The sequence below is a fragment of the Coenobita brevimanus genome, chromosome 23, assembly GCF_032717465.1.
Source record: "Coenobita brevimanus isolate Jiangsu-jjx chromosome 23, ASM3271746v2, whole genome shotgun sequence".
Taxonomy (NCBI): Eukaryota; Metazoa; Arthropoda; class Malacostraca; order Decapoda; family Coenobitidae; genus Coenobita; species Coenobita brevimanus.
In genome coordinates, this window is record NC_136976.1 from 49,660,734 (window position 1) to 49,678,513 (window position 17,780).

Consider the following 17,780-nt stretch of genomic DNA (forward strand, 5'->3'; position numbering starts at 1 on the left):
TAAAGGTGCAACTAATAAATAATATCCAGAACCTACGCTACTGAACATAGACTTTGCTGAATCCCCCTGAAATATAGTTATTAAAGTATTGATTAATTAATAATAAGTATATTGATGAAAGTATTGATTAGTATATTTATAGAATGGCAGGGAATCGTCCAGGGTGCGAATTGTTCTGAAGGGGAATCGTCCATGTTTTGACGGGGAATTGTCTGACGGCGAATTGTCTCGCAATCAGTATGGACATGGACTGTGTGATGGGCAGCATGGTGGACACAAGTGCAAGTTTTCAATTGTTAATAGAGTATTCGCGGAATTGACTTTTCGCGGGGGTTACAAGAACGTAACTACCGCGAAATATGTGGGATTACTGTATACTAAAGTTGGGGCTTAGCTGTACGAAAGAATGTGTAACACATGCCCTATCACTCAACAGTTTCAGAGTTAAAACGCGGAGAAACTCTCATAATACTTACTTTACACCCTAAATCATGAATACTGAAGAAAGAAACATCCCATAAAATAAAACCCATAGATAACGGTAATGCCGAAATCACGTGCCATCAAATCAGAAAAATAAACACCTAAACATATATTATCAACATTAAATTCTCTATGCAAGATGACATTTACGTTGCTATGCGGGAAAACCCGTGAGAGCTAGCCACTGAACAAGATCAATTGTCAACACGATACTACAGCCTCTCAGTGCAGGCAGACTATTGCTTATTTACCAAATATAACAACAAGCCAGATAATCCAGCAGCTTAACATCAAGAAGAGGACAGTTAATGGATGGATAAGCAATATGGAGGGGTAGAACACAGCAATTTGCCAAATGGAGCCCCTCATAACAAAACACTGGACCAAGAGACAAATTATTGCATGTGCCCAAGAATAACTCCTAACCACCTGTGTTACTATCAAGAAACAAATTAATCTGCTGGTACTCAGTTACGTTAGTGAAACCAGTGCATTTATTTGAGGAAACTGGTCATTTCTAATCACACGGTGAAAATCCAACATGCAATGAAATATGTTGGGCAGGGCATTTTCATGAAGGAACTAAAGAGGGAGAAGATGATAGTCAAAAGCAAGAGTGCAACAATGAAGAGAACTAATGGTGAAAAGAACTGTATAAAAAAGGAGGGGGGGAAACCGTGACAAAGGCCAACACATAACCTCTCACATCCAGGGCTTGATAATGACTGATGTATGGGCTGGCGTGCAGTGTTGCCCAAGGGAAAGTTTAGAAATCCACTAGAGTGGTCTCAAAAGTGGTAAAAATCCACCAGAATGAGGGATACTAATAAAAAAAAAAAAAAAAACACTGGAGAGGACTTTAAAAGAGCACCAGATATATAGAAAATACCGTACTTCGTGGGGTGGAAGACTCACTTTTTTGTCTCAAAATCACCTTCAGATATCTCCATGCGTCCTTGGAGGCGAGGCTACCTTGGCTCCATTTAGAAGAATCACTTATACAGAGGATCATCTCACTGTTTGGTAGTCAAGTATTTTTTTAGAGTATAAACACTCTTGATTTATTGTAAAAAGTTACATTCACTTGTGTATATACTCAGATTTTACGATTAGAAACACCCAGGCTTAAGAAAAAATTTAGGGTTTGTTTACAACTGGCCATGTGACATCTGGGGGTTTAGCGGTATAGCAATTTAGCATCTAGCATACACACTACTTTAGCAGGCTAACATGATCACTGGTGAACTCCCTGCTGACCTTCTGAAATGCAGTCATGATCACTTTGCTTGCCATCCATTCAGTAACTAGTAAGGGAATCATACTGGAGATGATGACTAGCATGACATTTGAGTCATTGTAACAGACGTCTCATATGGAAATTCAATAACTCTTGTTTGGCTGGCTTCTCTTATTGATATTTTGTTTGATTAGAGACAAGAATATAATAGAAGGAAGCAGTTATACATTACCGTTACTGAAAAACGGGAAAAACAATTGCAACATTAAACAGTAGTCTGAAATTACAGCTTATTAGCAGTTTAGCAATTTAGCAGTTTAACACCTAGCATTCCCCCAACTCTCAGAACATGATCACTTCTGAACCCCTTGCTAACCTTCAGAAGGGCAATAATGATCACTTGCTATCCAATCACTAACTAGCAAGGGAATCATATTGAGGATGTTGGCTAGCATGACTTTTGCTAAGTCATTGTAACAGACGTCTGTCTCATATGGAAATTCAGATATCCTTGTTAGGCTGGCATCTCTTACTGATATTTTGTTTCATGCGATACAAGAGCATCATAGAAGGATGCAGTCTTATATTACTGTTAGTGAAAAATGGGAAAAACAGTTGCATCATTAAATAATATTTCCCGATATTACAGCATTATTAGCGGTTTAGCAATTTAGCAGTTTAGCACCTAGCGATATGGAAATTCGATCACCCCATGTTAGGATGGCTTTTAGGGTACATAAAAAGGTGTAAACATTCCTTGTAATTGATTTTTGAAAATATGGTTGTGTTGTTTGATTCTAAAATTCAGTACACATGCAGGCATTTGAAGACATGCAGGCATTTGTTTTGGAGATATACTGTAGTGTATTTCTTCATTTAATGGCCTTTGTATTTTCTTAAGTGAATGAAAGAACTGGTTTTATTGAGTTTTGTTTCTGTAAGTTCATTTCACAAAAAATAATACTTACCTCTAAATACTGATACGTATGTAGTGTACATCACGTCTCAAACTACTGTACTAAAGGAATCGGACACTTCATATTTCATAAACAAACCGGTAGTGTTAAGATGGCGTCGTGGTATGGAGTAACATTTTATAAGGAAGGCGTTGTTTGTTTGTTTTCTTGTCTTGTACCCTTCTTTTACATAAAAATACAGACACCAAACATACATACAGTACTGAAGAGAGACTAACGTGTTAGGATAGTGTCATGGAATGAAGTAACATCATGTAAGGAAGGGGCTGTTTGTTTTCATGTCTTGTACCCTTCTTTTACATAAAAATAAAGAAACCAAAAACAGATATACAGTACTGAATAGAGGTTCTGAAAGGTGAGTGTGTGTTTTAGTGAAAAATACTCATATCAGGCAACCTTTCTGTAGTCTTGGTCAAGACATACTTTTTTTCTCAGAACTTCCCTTTCAGAAGCAGGGTGCGTCTTTCACACTGCAGCGTCTAACATGCCATGAAATACGGTATTTAAATTTTTTCCAGCTAGATTGCTTTTAAAATCTCTAAATTCAGCGGGAAAATTGTTACATACAGTAGGTAACGCTGCTGGCATGAATCGCGACGATGAGTGGAAACGTGCCAGATGTCGCTTTTTATTTAATTATTGTTACTGACTTGAATAAAAATAGACGGTTAACTTAAGTAATATTTTTGCAAGATTAGTTTTTTTTTACATCGTATATAACGTCTGCAGTCAAGGCAAAGACTGTTTTCGTCTCTTAACTCCCAATCAAATGAACGTACCAGACCCAGAGAGTTTTGTCCGAAACTTAAAGAAAGCAAGACAACACTTGTTTGGGCAATCGTACAATATAGGGAGTCCCCCAATAAACGAAAGGGTTAGGTACCTTTAGAATCTTTCATATATTGATTTTTCGTATACTGAAGCATTTTTCCCCATGAGAAACTTAAGAAAATGAGGTGATGCATTCCAGCAGCCCCCCAAGAACTGTCAACTAATTACTCTGTACAGTACTAGGCTGGTTGTAAGCTCTTAAATCTACAATAGGAATGTAAATAAAAGCTAAATCCCTGCAGAATCATCTCTCTCTAACCTGCCCAAGATCTCCATGGCACGTTCTTGAATCAGCGTAAGAGAAAGGAATCCTCTTCTGCTGAAGGTCCTCCAACCACGTTAACAGCAGCTGTTCCATTTTCTCCATCCTGCTGCTTCGTGTCCCTGTGGCCTGGCAAGCAGTAGGTGAGCTTGAAAAAGAGGTTCCCATCTTCTTGTAAAGTTATTATATCTTCATAACTGTAGCAACACTGGACACAGGTAAGCACATGGCATGCCCTATCTCACTAACACCCTGGCCTTCCTCATGCTGCTTAATAATTTCGGGCTTGCGCTCCAGCATCAGGTGTTCAGTGCTGCTTCTTCTTGAGAGGCTGCACAGAAGACAGTGATGAAGGTGATGGATGCTTGGGTGGCATGATGCAAGATGTGAAAGATGTAAAAGAGTCTCGGAGTACAGAAGGCACGCACTACACAACCAGGGAGCGGGAACAGATTGGGACGGAGCAAAGGTAGCTGCTTGACTCGTCATACGCAATAGTGGCGCTGTGGTCGGTTGTGCACCAAATTGCAATTATTTTCCTGTAACACTTTTCGTACCATCAAAGCATGTATCTTTTGTATAGGGGAATTTGTCCCACATTTTTCACTCATGTACCTTCGAATTTTCGTATACTGGGGTTTCTTACAAGTATATCTGGAACTCCCTGTACACTTTCATTCGGTATGGGTATTTGTTTCAATACCACGGTTAGCCACCTTAGCCAAGCAGCCCTGATGAGATACGTTAGGTCTGGTAAGGTTGGGTAAAGACAACCTATGTGATTTTGCCTGGGAAACACACTGAGTATATCTTCGGGAAAATTCTATGGTTATTTTTGAAAGGATGAGGCGAGCGTTATTCCTGACCGAGGAGTACTGGTGGCCATCACGCATGTAACGCAGACCACAAACCAAGAGGAAATGTACAGTAAAACCACCAGTCTGCCTCTACACTGAATGGCAGGAGCCCTCCAGCCTCCGGGATTAGTGTGGAAATCTCCCACCACGCGAACCTGTCCGCTTCCCTACCGAATGGTCAGAGTCGCCTGGCAGGCCTCATTAGTCATATACTGCCCGAGGCAGTGATCTACTGTTGCCATCACGTACTAACCCTTGCCTGGGAAAACGGAAATGACCCTTATATGCAGATGTCACCTTCTGTGTCTTGCTTCCTTTGTGCTCGAAAGCAACTGTTGGGTGTGATACGGCAGCGCTATACTGCTTGCCAGCGAAGAGAAGCCTGCACCTTAGTTCTGGCCTTTCTGCCCCTCGTGAGTGGTAGTGCTTGCAACGATGGCTGTGACTGCGGTTCCGTTTGTGGTGGTTCCCTACTTTCTTCAGGTTGTGGCCCTCCTATGCTGTATTCTCGTGTGTGGTGATGGCCTCACCGCAACCTGAGAAGCAGAAGGAGAAGGTTCTGAGTCTGGAGAAGAAATTTGAGATATCGGGCAAGGTAGATGCAGGCTGGACCACAGGACGCATTCTTTGCAAATATGATCTAGCCTGTTCAACACTGTTCGACATCAAGAAGTCATACGACAAGCTTGCGCAGTACGAACAGGACTCTGCCAAAGGCACATGTCGTGGCGACAGGAAGGTAATGGCCCACGCCCAACGTGCCATTATCAACCAGTTAACACTGATGTGGTTTCGTCAGCAATGTGGTGCCACGTTGCTGGTGCATGAGACCGAGGAGAAGGCTGAAGATGAGAAGTTTGCAAGACTGCACAATGTGCAGGACTTCATGCTGTCAGAGGGATGACTCTTTCACTTCAAGCTTCACTAAGGACTTGTTGGCCGTAGGGCACACGGCGAGACCTTGGATGCAGCAGTGGAGGATGTACAGTCATCCCTTAACATCCGTGTTTTTAATACATTGTACACGGTTTTAAATATCTGCAGGTGGATACAACATAAATGGTTTTAAATATCCGCAGGTGGATACAGTACCGTGTGGATTCACTAAAGCATTTTATCTAGTTGAACTCTGCTGACACTGTACACTGCAAATGTAACATTATCCCACGCACAGTTCATGGCTGTTTTAGTGATGGCATTACCCAGTGAATCAAATATAACTCTTCCTTTTGGCCATTTCATTTGTGGCCACCCCAAACGGGATTGAGGCGTCTGGCAATAGATAGACAGAATTCATCAGGGGAAAAGTGTACACACCCTCGTTGAGCTGGTCTAAACTGGTCTGCTGCCCTCCTCCCCTGTCTCTCTCTCGTAAATAATACGAAGCAATACACACCCAAACTGCACTGAAATCATACGAGAGTGGCTGAAAGTGTTATATTATATTGTGAATTACTGTGACGAAATACAAGTGATATAGTGATATCACACTAACTGATACTCATAACTAGTAGGGAAAAATTCATTTGGTGGATGAGTGACTCCAACTTCAGGGGTTAAACTTTTAAACACTGACAGATACCCTAGTACTTAATACACGTACATATATCCTCGATGAGCTGGTCTAAACTGGTTTGGTGTCCTCCACCCCCCCCTCCCTCTCTCTAGTACCCTTCAATGAGCTAGTCTAAACTGGTTTGCTGTCCCCCCTCCCCCCCTCTCTCGTAAATAATACGAAACAATACGCAATCAACTCGCACTGAAATCATACGAGAGTGGCTGGAAGTGTTATTTTATATTATACTGTATTGTGAAAAACTGTGATAAAATACAAATAATTTAGTGATATTTTTGTAATAATCAGAGAAGTCATGATGCTAGGTGCATTAGCTAGCAAACATTTTTGTGGTTGCAAACTGTGCAGCAGTGTTATGAAATGACTCATGACATTATATCAATTTGCTTCATAAAAATAAGTGATAATTAAAGTTGTAATAAAAGTCATTAATGAAGTTTGATAAAGTGTGTAATGATTTTCGTCCACATCATTACCGTTTTGCTAGTGTCTAACGTAAACACTGGAATATCGTAACAATATCATAGGAGACTGGCAAAAATATTTTATTTTTATTGTTATTGCAATTACTGTGATGAGGTGACATGGCTGTAAACCTATTTCGTCCGGAAAAAATTTTGTGTTTGGAAGAAATTCCACCTCCCTGGGCTATTTCCTGCATCAGACAGTCAAAACATACCTTGTATTCACTCAAATAATTCTCCGGGCTTGGAGTGCCTACAGACATGCAGTTTGTTGCGGACAACAGTAGAAAGATTGACGTTTGTGTGACAAAAATTTTAGCTCTAAAGATTAACAATAAGTGGGTTAAAACACGAGTTGAAAACAGAACTTTTTTCCTATTTCTCCGCAATAAGCACAGTCGGTACGTTGTCATCACAGCTGCTGCAGCCAAAGCGTTAAGGGGGGTCCAGAGGTGTTTTTAAGGGGGGTAGCAGATATCCGCGGATTTTTAACATATGCAGGTGTCTCTGTTATCCCCTGGATGTTAAGGGAGCACTGCAGACCTGTTTCACCAGAAAGTGCAGCGCCTGATCAAGGACGAGGGCCTTGCCATTGGTCAAGTCTATAACGCTGACTATAACTGAAGATGACAAAACAAAAAAGGTTTCAAAGCAAGCCTGAGGACAGTAAATCTCCCATGGGGATGAGGGTGGGTTCATGGAATGTGAGAAGTTTGAGGGGAAGAGCAGGGGAAGTCGTTGAGGCATTCAGTAGGAGGTGGGTGGACGTGGCGTGTTTGCAGGAAGTCAGGTACAGGAGTGGATCAGCCAGAAAGATTGTTGGGAAGGACTGTTGCTATAAGTTGTTTTGGCAGGGGGGGACAGACGGATATGGAGGTGTTGGTGTGATGGTTGCGGACAAATGGGTGGAATATGTTATGAATGTTTTGAGAGTAAGCGATAGGATATTGGTAGTGAAAATTCTGTTGGGAAGAAAGATAGCTGTGATTATATTGGCATATGCTCCACAGGCAGGTTTGGATGAATCAGAGAAAGATAGATTTTGGGATGATTTAATACGTGTAGTGGGTGGTATGCGGGATGATGAGATAGTGATTTTGGGAGGGGACTTAAATGGTCATGTAGGTGAAGCAGCCCAAGGTTATGAAGGAGTGCATGGGGGATGTGCATATGGTCTAAGGAATGCAGAAGGGGAAAGGATACTCGAGTTTGGGGAGGCAACGGACATGATTGTGTGCAACACATATTTTAGGAAAAGAGACAGGAGGTTAATCATGTGTGAGTCTGGGGGAAATAGCAGTCAGATAGATTATTTTCTGGTTAGGAGGGCCGATAGGAGGTTAGTGAGGGATGTTAAAGTTATAGGAAGTGAGGAGTGTGTGCAGCAGCACAAACTATTGATTTGTGATATGGTGCTTAAAGAACAAGTGATGAAAAAGAGGACTTATGTACCTAGGAGGAAAATATGGAAGCTGAAAAACCAAGTAGTAAGGGATGCCTTCTATAGCGAGTTGAGGAGAGTGGTGGCTGAACAGGGAGCTGTAGACAGAGGCGTTAATGAACAGTACAGAGCCCTCAAGAACAATTTCTTGAGAGTTACTGATGTAACATGCGGCTGGACAAGAGGACCACCAAGACATAAAGTAACCTGGTGGTGGGATGAGGGTGTAGAAGCTGCAATTAAGGAGAAAAGAAGGCTTTTCCGGGAATGGAAGAAAGGTGGTAGCAAAGAGGAATATTTGGCTGCCAAGCATAAGGCTAGGAGAGAGGTATACAGGGCAAAGTCTGAGTCACAGAGACAATTACTTGATAACCTAAATCATGGGGAAAGGAAAAATATATTTAGGGTGGCAGGTCAGGTGAAGAGGGATAATCGGGATATCATAGGTGAGCAGTGTGCGAAGAATGATGAAGGAAGGGTAATGGTGAACAGTGAGGATATTAAAGATGCATGGAGAGAGCATTATAACCGGTTGTTGAATGAGGAGTTTGACTGGGACAGGGAAGGTTTGGAGCCAGCAGATCCAGTGTCTGGCCCTTGGCCTTTGATTGATACTGCTACTGTGAGTGAGGCAATAGGCAGGATGAGGGTGGGGAAGGCAGCAGGTGTGTCTGGGTTGACTGCCGAAATGTTGAAGGCCTCAGGCGATATAAGGGTGAGTTTAGTCACTGACCTGATAAATAGGATTATTTATGAGTGTGTTGTCCCAGATGATTGGCTGAAGAGTGTAATTGTAAATGTGTATAAAGGGAAGGGTGATGCCCTGGAAAGAGGAATTTATAGAGGTATAAAGCTTTTAGATCAGATAATGAATGTAATGGAGAGAGTTTTAGAAGGTATGATTAGAGAAAGAGTGAATATTGATGAGATGCAGTTTGGGTTTATGCCAGGTAGGGGGACCACTGATGCCATATTCATTGTTTGACAGCTTCAGGAAAAATATATTGGTAGGAGAAGGGATCTTTATTTTGTTTTTGTTGATTTGGAAAAGGCCTTTGACAGAGTCCCTAGAGAGGTGGTGAAGTGGGCAATGAGAAAGCTTGGCTTGGAGGAGTGGCTGGTTAGGGTGGTTATGGCCATGTATGTGGGTGCTCACACCCAGGTGAGAGTGAATGGAGATTTGAGTGATGAGTTTTCCGTGAATGTTGGTGTGCATCAGGGGGTTAGTCTTGAGTCCCATGTTGTTTATCATGGTACTTGAAGCCCTTTCACGTGACTTTAGAAACGGACTCCCGTGGGAGTTGTTGTATGCTGATGATTTGGTGTTGATTGCAGAGAATGAAAGGGAGGCAGAGGAAAGGTTTAGGAAGTGGAGAGATGGTATGGGGCAAAAGGGTTTAAGGGTATGTGCAGATAAAACAAAAGTGATGATATCTAGGGTAGGTGGCGGTACTGTCAAAGACGAGGGAGAGTGGCCACGTGCAGTTTGCCACAAGGGCGTGGGAAGTAATTCCATCTTGTGCGGTGTGTGTGATAAATGGGTGCATAAGAGATGTAGTGGTATCAGAGGTAGACTGCGAGATAATGCTGATTTTACGTGTTCGGCGTGCCGGGGTGAGCAGGTGGAGATCGTCAGACGTGAAAGGATTGAACTTGCTGGTGAATCTCTTGAGTGTGTGGAAGAGTTTTGTTATTTGGGAGACATGTTGTGTGCTGGAGGTGGGGCTGGAGCTAGCTCTGTGGCTAGGGTGAGAAGTGGTTGGAAGAAGTTCAGGGAGCTCTTGCCTCTCCTGACATTGAGAGGGCTCTCCCTACGTGCTAAGGGGTCTTTGTATGCAGCATGTGTTAGGAGTGTAATGCTGTATGGCAGTGAGACCTGGGCAGTGAAGGAGGAAGACATTCGCCGGCTCAGACGTACAGAAATGACAATGATTGGGTGGATGTGCAGTGCGTCCCTGCGTCCAAGGCCTGGAGGGGCTGGGTTTACAATGGAAGAGTCGAGAGGTAGGATGGGACTGGAGTGTATTGGTGTTGTGATGAGGAGAGGTAGATTGAGGTGGTTTGGACATGTGGAGAGGATGGGGGATGATAATTGGGTGAGGAAGGTGAGAAGTGTTAATATTGGGGGTGGGGTTATGAGGGGTAGACCGAGAAAGACATGGGACGAGGTCATTAAGTGTGACCTTAGGGTTAAGGGACTGAACAGGGAGGCTGCAATGGATCGTGCAGCATGGAGAGCCGCCATTAGGTGACCAAGGCCGACACATGCAAGCATGTTGGAGCCTTTAAAAACGAAAACGAAAAACGAAAACGAAACTGGTCTGTTCTACAGCTCCTTGCCCACCAATATCCTGGCTGAGGAAAGGGGGAAGTTTGTGCCCGGTCGAAGTTATCCAAACAACGTGTCTCTGTTCTGTGCTGTGCCATTGCTAACGAGATGCACCGCTTCAAATCCCTTGCAGCTGGGTGTGCAAAACAACCAAGTTGTTTCCGTGGGTTCATGGATAGCCTGCCAGTTGTGTGGTACCATTCTGTGAAGGCCTGGTTTACCGCTAAGATGTTCAGAGATAGGTTCCACAGATGTTTCATCAAGGAGGTTATCTGTTTTCAAACGGAGGTCCTTGGAATCGCTCACAACCAGGTGAAAGCACTCCTGCTCCTGGACAATGCCCTTATGCATCCATCTGAGAAGAATTTGGTTGCTTTTGACAGGCAGATTAGGTGCATGTTTCTGCCACCTAATACGACTGCTCTGATTCAACCAATTGACCAGGGTGTTATCAAGGCTGCAAAGAGACTGTACCAATGGAGGTTCCTGAACGAGGTGATGGTGGTGCTGGAGGACGTAGATGCGGTCAAGGACACACATGGGGAACAGACCTTGCAGAATTTTTAGCGGTAGGACCTGAAGTCTTCAGTATTCAACTGGGTGAATGCATGGAAGGAAGTCTCCGTCAAAACCCTCAAAAGTAGCTGGGCTCATCTCCTGCAGGAAATTGATGCCGAGCATGACTTCGAGGGGTTCGACGTGGATGATTTCCTCTGTCGCCTTAGAACAGCAGGAGGGCAGGAGGACGTTGATGATGTACGGGAGCGGCTGGACGATGACAGCAGCGATCCTGGTTACCACACCATGTCTGATGAGATTGTCGCTGCTGCTTCTCCGGGCATGGAAGAGGACAGCGGGACTGACAAGGATGAGGATGAGGGCCCTGACTTGTAGCCCTCTGCAACTCCTTCAATCTCTCGTCTCAGTCTGCTCCGTGGTTACTTGGAGGGGATGCTGGAGTATGCTGAGCACCCACACTGTGACAAGGAGTTGGTGCAGCTCTGCCTGGCAATGGAGCTGCGGAGAGTCCGGGATGCCGTCATCCTCTGGTAGAATCGTCGGTCCTATCATCCAACCAGGATCAACTTATTCTTCAAGCCAGCGACCCCCACGAGTGCCAGCCCATTCTCACCACCCCCACCACCAGCATGTTTCCAACCTTCACCTTCGGACCTGCAACCAAGCATGTCAACAGCCGTTGAGTCTCCGCTGGATGTAAGTTTGTGGGTGTCTTTGGAGTCTCCTGCGGTGGGTAGACCACCGTCATCGCACAGAACATCACCAGTCATCACCCAGCTCCAGCAGGTTGAGGATGACGAGGAGGAGTTTCTAGACCTTTGTTAGGTGCTACTGTTTTCCACTAGACTGCACGGGACAACTCCTCACCTGCTGGAGTTGGCAGGTAATGAAGCCTGGCGGTGGTGCACTGGGTGGTAAGTACCCCAACTGAATGTTCTTCGGCAGGTAACTTTAGGTTTCTTTCATAGTTTCCTTGGTGCTAAAATTTATTTAGGATATTCTTGTGTGTTTTGAGGTCACAATATGGCAGAATGACCCAAAAACAGTGCCACAAATAAGAGGGATACTGTACATACAGTAGTGTTAAGGTAGGGTGTTTTTTGGTTTCCAGTGTTTTGTTTGCATGGTTTTCTTGGTGTTGAAAATTATTTTGAATAATCCTATGTATGTTCTGATGTCAAAATATGCCAGAATGACTGGAAAACAGTGCCAAAATATGGAGGGATATTGTACATACAGTAGTGTTTAGGTAGGGTGTTTTTTGCTTTTCATTTTTAGTTTTTTTTTGCACAGTTTTCTTAGTGTTGAAAATCATTTTGGATAATCCTATGTTTGTTTTGATGTCAAAATATGCCAGAATGACTGGAAAACAGTGCCAAAATAAAAAGGGGTACTGTACATACAGTAGTGCTTAGGTAGGGTGTTTTTTGGTTTTCAGTGTTTTTGCATGGTTTTCTTGGTGTTGAAAACTATTTTGGATAATCCTATGTATGTTTTGATGTCAAAATATGCCAGAATGACCTGAAAATAAGGAGGGGTACTGTACATACAGTACTGTATAGGTAGGGTTTTTTTTTTGGTTTTCAGTGGTTTTCCGACACAGTTTCTTGGTGTTTACCATTACTTTTGATATGCCTATGTGTGTTTTGATGTTTAAATATGCCTGAATGATCAGAAATCACAGCCAAATAAGGTAAGGGTCCTGTACAAATAGGCTGGGTATAGGCTGGAGGCAGGTATAGGTAGGGTCTGAGTATGGCAGGGGAATATTGTTCATTATCCGGATGTTGCCACTACCCGGACATGCCTCTGGCTCTATTATGTCTGGGAAAATGAGGGATTACAGTATCTCAAAATTAATTTTTGGTGGCTTCATGGCTTTTCCTCTAAAAGCCTCAGTTCAGCCAAAGTCTTGTCAGATAATGTATTTTTGAATGATTAAGCACTATACAACCCCCCTCCCCCAGTCCCTCTACAGATGGCAAAATCCTTACAAAACCTTATGTTGAATTGTACAGATATTTGAACAGAAAAAACAATCCCAAGTAGACTTTTCCTGATAAAACAGGGCAGTATTTTACACTAAAATATACAGCTAATGCACACTGTACAAGACTTTGTTGGTTATTCCCAAGTAGTTATTTACGCATTGGCAATCAATGTCGTTAAAACTGAATGATGTATTAATTCACCCACATTTTTGCTTGCTGGATAATAATGTCTGTCAGTTAAAGAGGCACTAGGTAATCAGTTATTTACTGTACTCCTTAAGCTACTGCAACACTCACTACAGCACTCATTATGGTAGTTGTTTTCCTTAATGTGCAACAAAATAACAAATTACTAGAGATATTAGTGCATATTTAACAACAACAAAAATATTATACAGTATACGCTGTATATAGAATGTCACCTTCCATATATAGAATGTCATCTCCCAAATAAACACACAAACTGATGGGTGGTGCCTTTACATTACCTTTTAAGCTCAGGAGATGGTTGGTTGTGGTTTACATAAGAGATTATAATTCTCTTGGTGCCAATCTTCTTACGGTGAAGCTGAGAGATGGCATATTGAGCATCCTGAGGCGAAGGCACTCGAAGAGTGGCTGCCAAGTTCCCATCTGACTGCACAAACACTGACACATGCAAGACCTGCAGTAACAATTTAGAACACATCAACAAAAAACTAAACATATCTACCTACCTACCTACCTATCTATCTACAGCCAAATGCCTTAACCTCTAGAGTACAGGGAGTCCCCGATAAACAAAAGGGTTAGGTACCTTTACAATCTTTTGTATACTGATTTTTCATATATTGAAGCATTTTTCCCCATAAGAAACTTAGGAAAATTATGAGATGAGTTCCAGGAGCCTCCAAAAAACTGTCAACTTACTACTCTGTCCTGCACTAGGCTGCTTGTAAGCTCTTAAATCTACAGTAGAAATGTTAATAAAAAGCTAAATGAACTTCAAGCAGTTATTAATTTATCAAACTATCTATCTATCTATCCATAGCCCAATGCCCTAATCCCGCAAAGGGTGGCTGCAGACAAAACGCTTCCAAGTCGCTCTGTCGCCCACCATTTGATTACCCTCCCCCCAACTCACCCCCCCCTCCCTCATATACCTCTCAACTCCATCCCTCCACCTCATCCTCGGTCTACCCCTCCCTCTCCCTCCCTCCACCTCACCTACATACACCCTCTTAGTCAGTCTTTCAATCTCCATTCTCTTCACATATCCAAACCACCTCAATGTATTTCTCCTAATCTTCTCAACCACATCCACATCCACCCCACAACGTTCCTTCACTTCTTCATTCGTCAACCTGTCCCTCCACGTCACTCCACATGCTCCTCTCAAGTAACTCATATCCACTGCTCTCACTCTTGACTTGTTCCCCTCTTGCAAGGTCCACGCCTCGCTTCCATACGTCCGGGTAGGCATCACAATACTATCATGCAGTGACTTCTTAACTTCCATACTCACCTCCTTATTTCTCATCACTGCTTTCAGTGTACCAACAACCTTCCTTCCCTGTTGTACCCTTTCACGTACTTCATCCCCCAAAGTTCCATCCTTACTCATCACACTACCCAAGTACTTCAATGCAATCACATTCTCCATATCCTCACTATCCAACCTCAATGCACACTCTGCGACTTCATTCCTCTCAAACACCATAACTTTACTTTTGTTTACATTAACTTTCAGATTCCTCCTCCTACACACTGTCCCAAATTCATTCACCAAACCTTGCAACTCCCATTCATCTTCACTCAACAATACCGTATCATCAGCAAACAGCAACACTGGAATCTTTCAAATCTCACCCTCATTCATTAGAGCCACCCCCACATCCACTGCCCTACCTTGCACCTCCTTTACAACCCCATCCATGTATATATTAAACAGCCATGGAGACATCACACAACCCTGTTTCAGTCCCACATTGAGATCAAAGAACTCACTCAGCTCATCATCCACTCGCACCGTAGCCCTAGCTCCCTCGTACATACTCTTCACAGAACTCAACAATTTCCCATCCACTCCATATATTCTTAATACCTTCCACATACCTTGCCTATCTATTCTGTCATAAGCTTTCTCCAAGTCCATGAAGGCAGCATACACTTTCATTCCCTTCTCTAGATACTTCTCCACTAAACATCTTAGAACAAAAATCTGATCTACACACCCTTTTCCCTTCCTAAATCCCCCTTGTTCTTCTCCAACTAACTCCTCTGTCATATGCCTAACCCTATTAATGAGTATTCTACCACATATTTTACCAGTCACACTAAGAAAGCAAATACCCCTATGGTTACCACATACTTCTCTCCCCTTTTCCTTTGTATAAAGGAACAATTATATCTGATTTCCAGTCCCCTGGAACCCTTCCCTCTTCCCAAGCTATTCTACACAACTTCCATATCCACTCCACAACAATCTCACCCCCATACCTAAGCATTTCACCACACACTCCATCAATTCCTGGGGCCTTTCCCAACTTAATCTTCTTCATTGCTTCCACTATTTCTGCCCTACTGATCTCTTCCTCCCTCCTCTCTTCTCTTCTTCTCCCAGCCATTCCCCAACCACTTATACTCGCACTGCTCTCACTCTCTACATTCAACAAATCCTCAAAGTGCTCCTTCCATCTCCTCAATTTCTCTCTCTTCTCCACCAACCATCTATTATTCCTATCTTTCACTCCCCTACTATTTCCCCTTTCACACTGCCCTACTTTCTTTACCTCCTTCCAAAACAATTTCTTACTCTCCTTCCATTTCACACTCAGATTCCTCCCAAACTCTTCATCCACTTTCTTCTTACTCTCCTTCACCAGTCTCTTCACCTCCCTTCTCCTGCTCACATATACCTCTCTCTCCTCTCTCTCTCATCTTCTCCCCTACCTCGACTCGCTAACCATTCACTATATGCCTTCTTCTTTTGTTCCACAGCTCGTTTCACCTATATCATTCCACCATGCTGTCCCTTGCACACCCTTGCATCTCCTCCTCACTCCACAAACCGCCTCACATGCTGCGCCTATCTCTTCCGTGAATATCTTACATACGTCTTCCACCCCTTCCATCTGCTCTAGATCATACCTTCCCAATCTTTCTTCCACTATGCTCTTATACTCTGTCATTTTCTCACTATCTTGCAACTTCTCCACTCTTCTCACAGGAGCTGCTTCCTCCTGTCTTCCCCTTCGTCTCCTCAACCACTTTCTTTGCAGCTCTACCTTGGCCATCACTAAGTGATGGTCCAAGACTCCATTCCCCCACCCTCTCCACACTCTTGCATCCAACACTTGTCTTCTCATTCGTTCATCCACACACACGTAGTCTATCATTGCCTTTCGTTCAACAAGTTCACCATCCATCTTCCTCATTACTCTCCATGTATACCAGTGGATCATCGTATGACGAAAGTAGGTGTTGGCTATTGCCAACCCCTTACAAGCACAGATGTCCACCAAAGCACTACCATTCCCATCTACTTCAGCTGGCACACCCCACTGACCAACCACTCCATCCACTCGTCCATTCCCAACTTTGCCATTCATGTCTCCAATCAACAGCACTCTCTCGCTCCTCTCAAACTTGTCCATACATGCTTCTATTCTCGCCCAAATCTCATCTTTCACTCTTGCCACTCGATCCTCTGTCGGGGCATACACACATACAATCCCCCACGCTTGTTTACCTACTTTCATCCTCGCCCATAAAATCCTTGCACCCACTGTTCCATACTCTCTTATATTCTCCTTCCACTTCTTGCTTATCATCAGACATACTCCCTCTCTCGCCCTCTCATTTTCATTGACTCCCGCACATATACCTAAACCATATTCCCATTCTCTCACCCTTTCACCTTTCCATTTAGTTTCAGTCAATCCACATATATCCACTTTTGCATCCTCAAGCACCTGAACAATCTCTCTCTCTTTCACTTCATCATTCACTCCTCTCACATTCCATGTTCCCACCCTAAGAATGTCCTTTGTCCGTTCCTTAGTCGTCAATGTATGGTCCGTCCGGGTCCGAGGCGCTGTATTCACTTTTTTAGTTCGTTCTTTTTACGGGGTGGAGCACTAATCCACCACCAACCCTTTTAGTCACCTAATACGACAAGCAGGGATACTGGGGGAGTATTCTTGAAAACCCCCTACGGCCAGGGGGGGAAATCCAACTCTGAGTTGTCAGGTTTGGGGCCCAGCCGCTCTTTCCTCGCACGGATATAAGTTACCTTCACCTGTGCCGAAGTGGACTCGATCCCAATCGCCGCTGTTGGATCAGTAAATCCCTACCGACTCGGCTGTCACAACTGGACCAAAGACATCAGATATGCCTGGAGCAAGGTACCCAATACACCTCAGGTCCCGCGCTGCCAGCCTTCCTTTTGTGTCGTATAATTTGGTTTTACGCCAAGTATCCCCGAAGGGATAAGGCGTTGCCCCTGGGTAGAGGACTTTTGGATTGAAACGTGTAGCATTTTATGACCGGATGCCCTTCCTGATGTCTACCAACGACCCTTGGGTGGACTAGATCCTCCAACCCTTCGGTAAGAGCGGAGCGCTCTAACCCACTGAGCCACGGCTGAGTTTCGTTTTCGTTTTCGTTTTTAAAGGCTCCAACATGCTTGCATGTGTCGGCCTTGGTCACCTAATGGCGGCTCTCCATGCTGCACGATCCATTGCAGCCTCCCTGTTCAGTCCCTTAACCCTAAGGTCACACTTAATGACCTCGTCCCATGTCTTTCTCGGTCTACCCCTCATAACCCCACCCC

At 43.6% G+C, this 17,780-nt stretch overlaps 1 protein-coding gene across 1 annotated transcript in view; it reads right to left on the bottom strand.

Moving 5' to 3' along the window:
- The window catches only part of Marf1 (meiosis regulator and mRNA stability factor 1-like protein), a 514,957-nt gene that overhangs the window by 202,274 nt on the left and 294,903 nt on the right, over nucleotides 1-17,780 (bottom strand). The window contains exon 12 of the mRNA XM_080267004.1: nucleotides 13,456-13,631. Coding sequence (XP_080123130.1) covers nucleotides 13,456-13,631 — 176 coding nt within the window. The remainder of the gene's footprint in view (nucleotides 1-13,455; nucleotides 13,632-17,780) is intronic.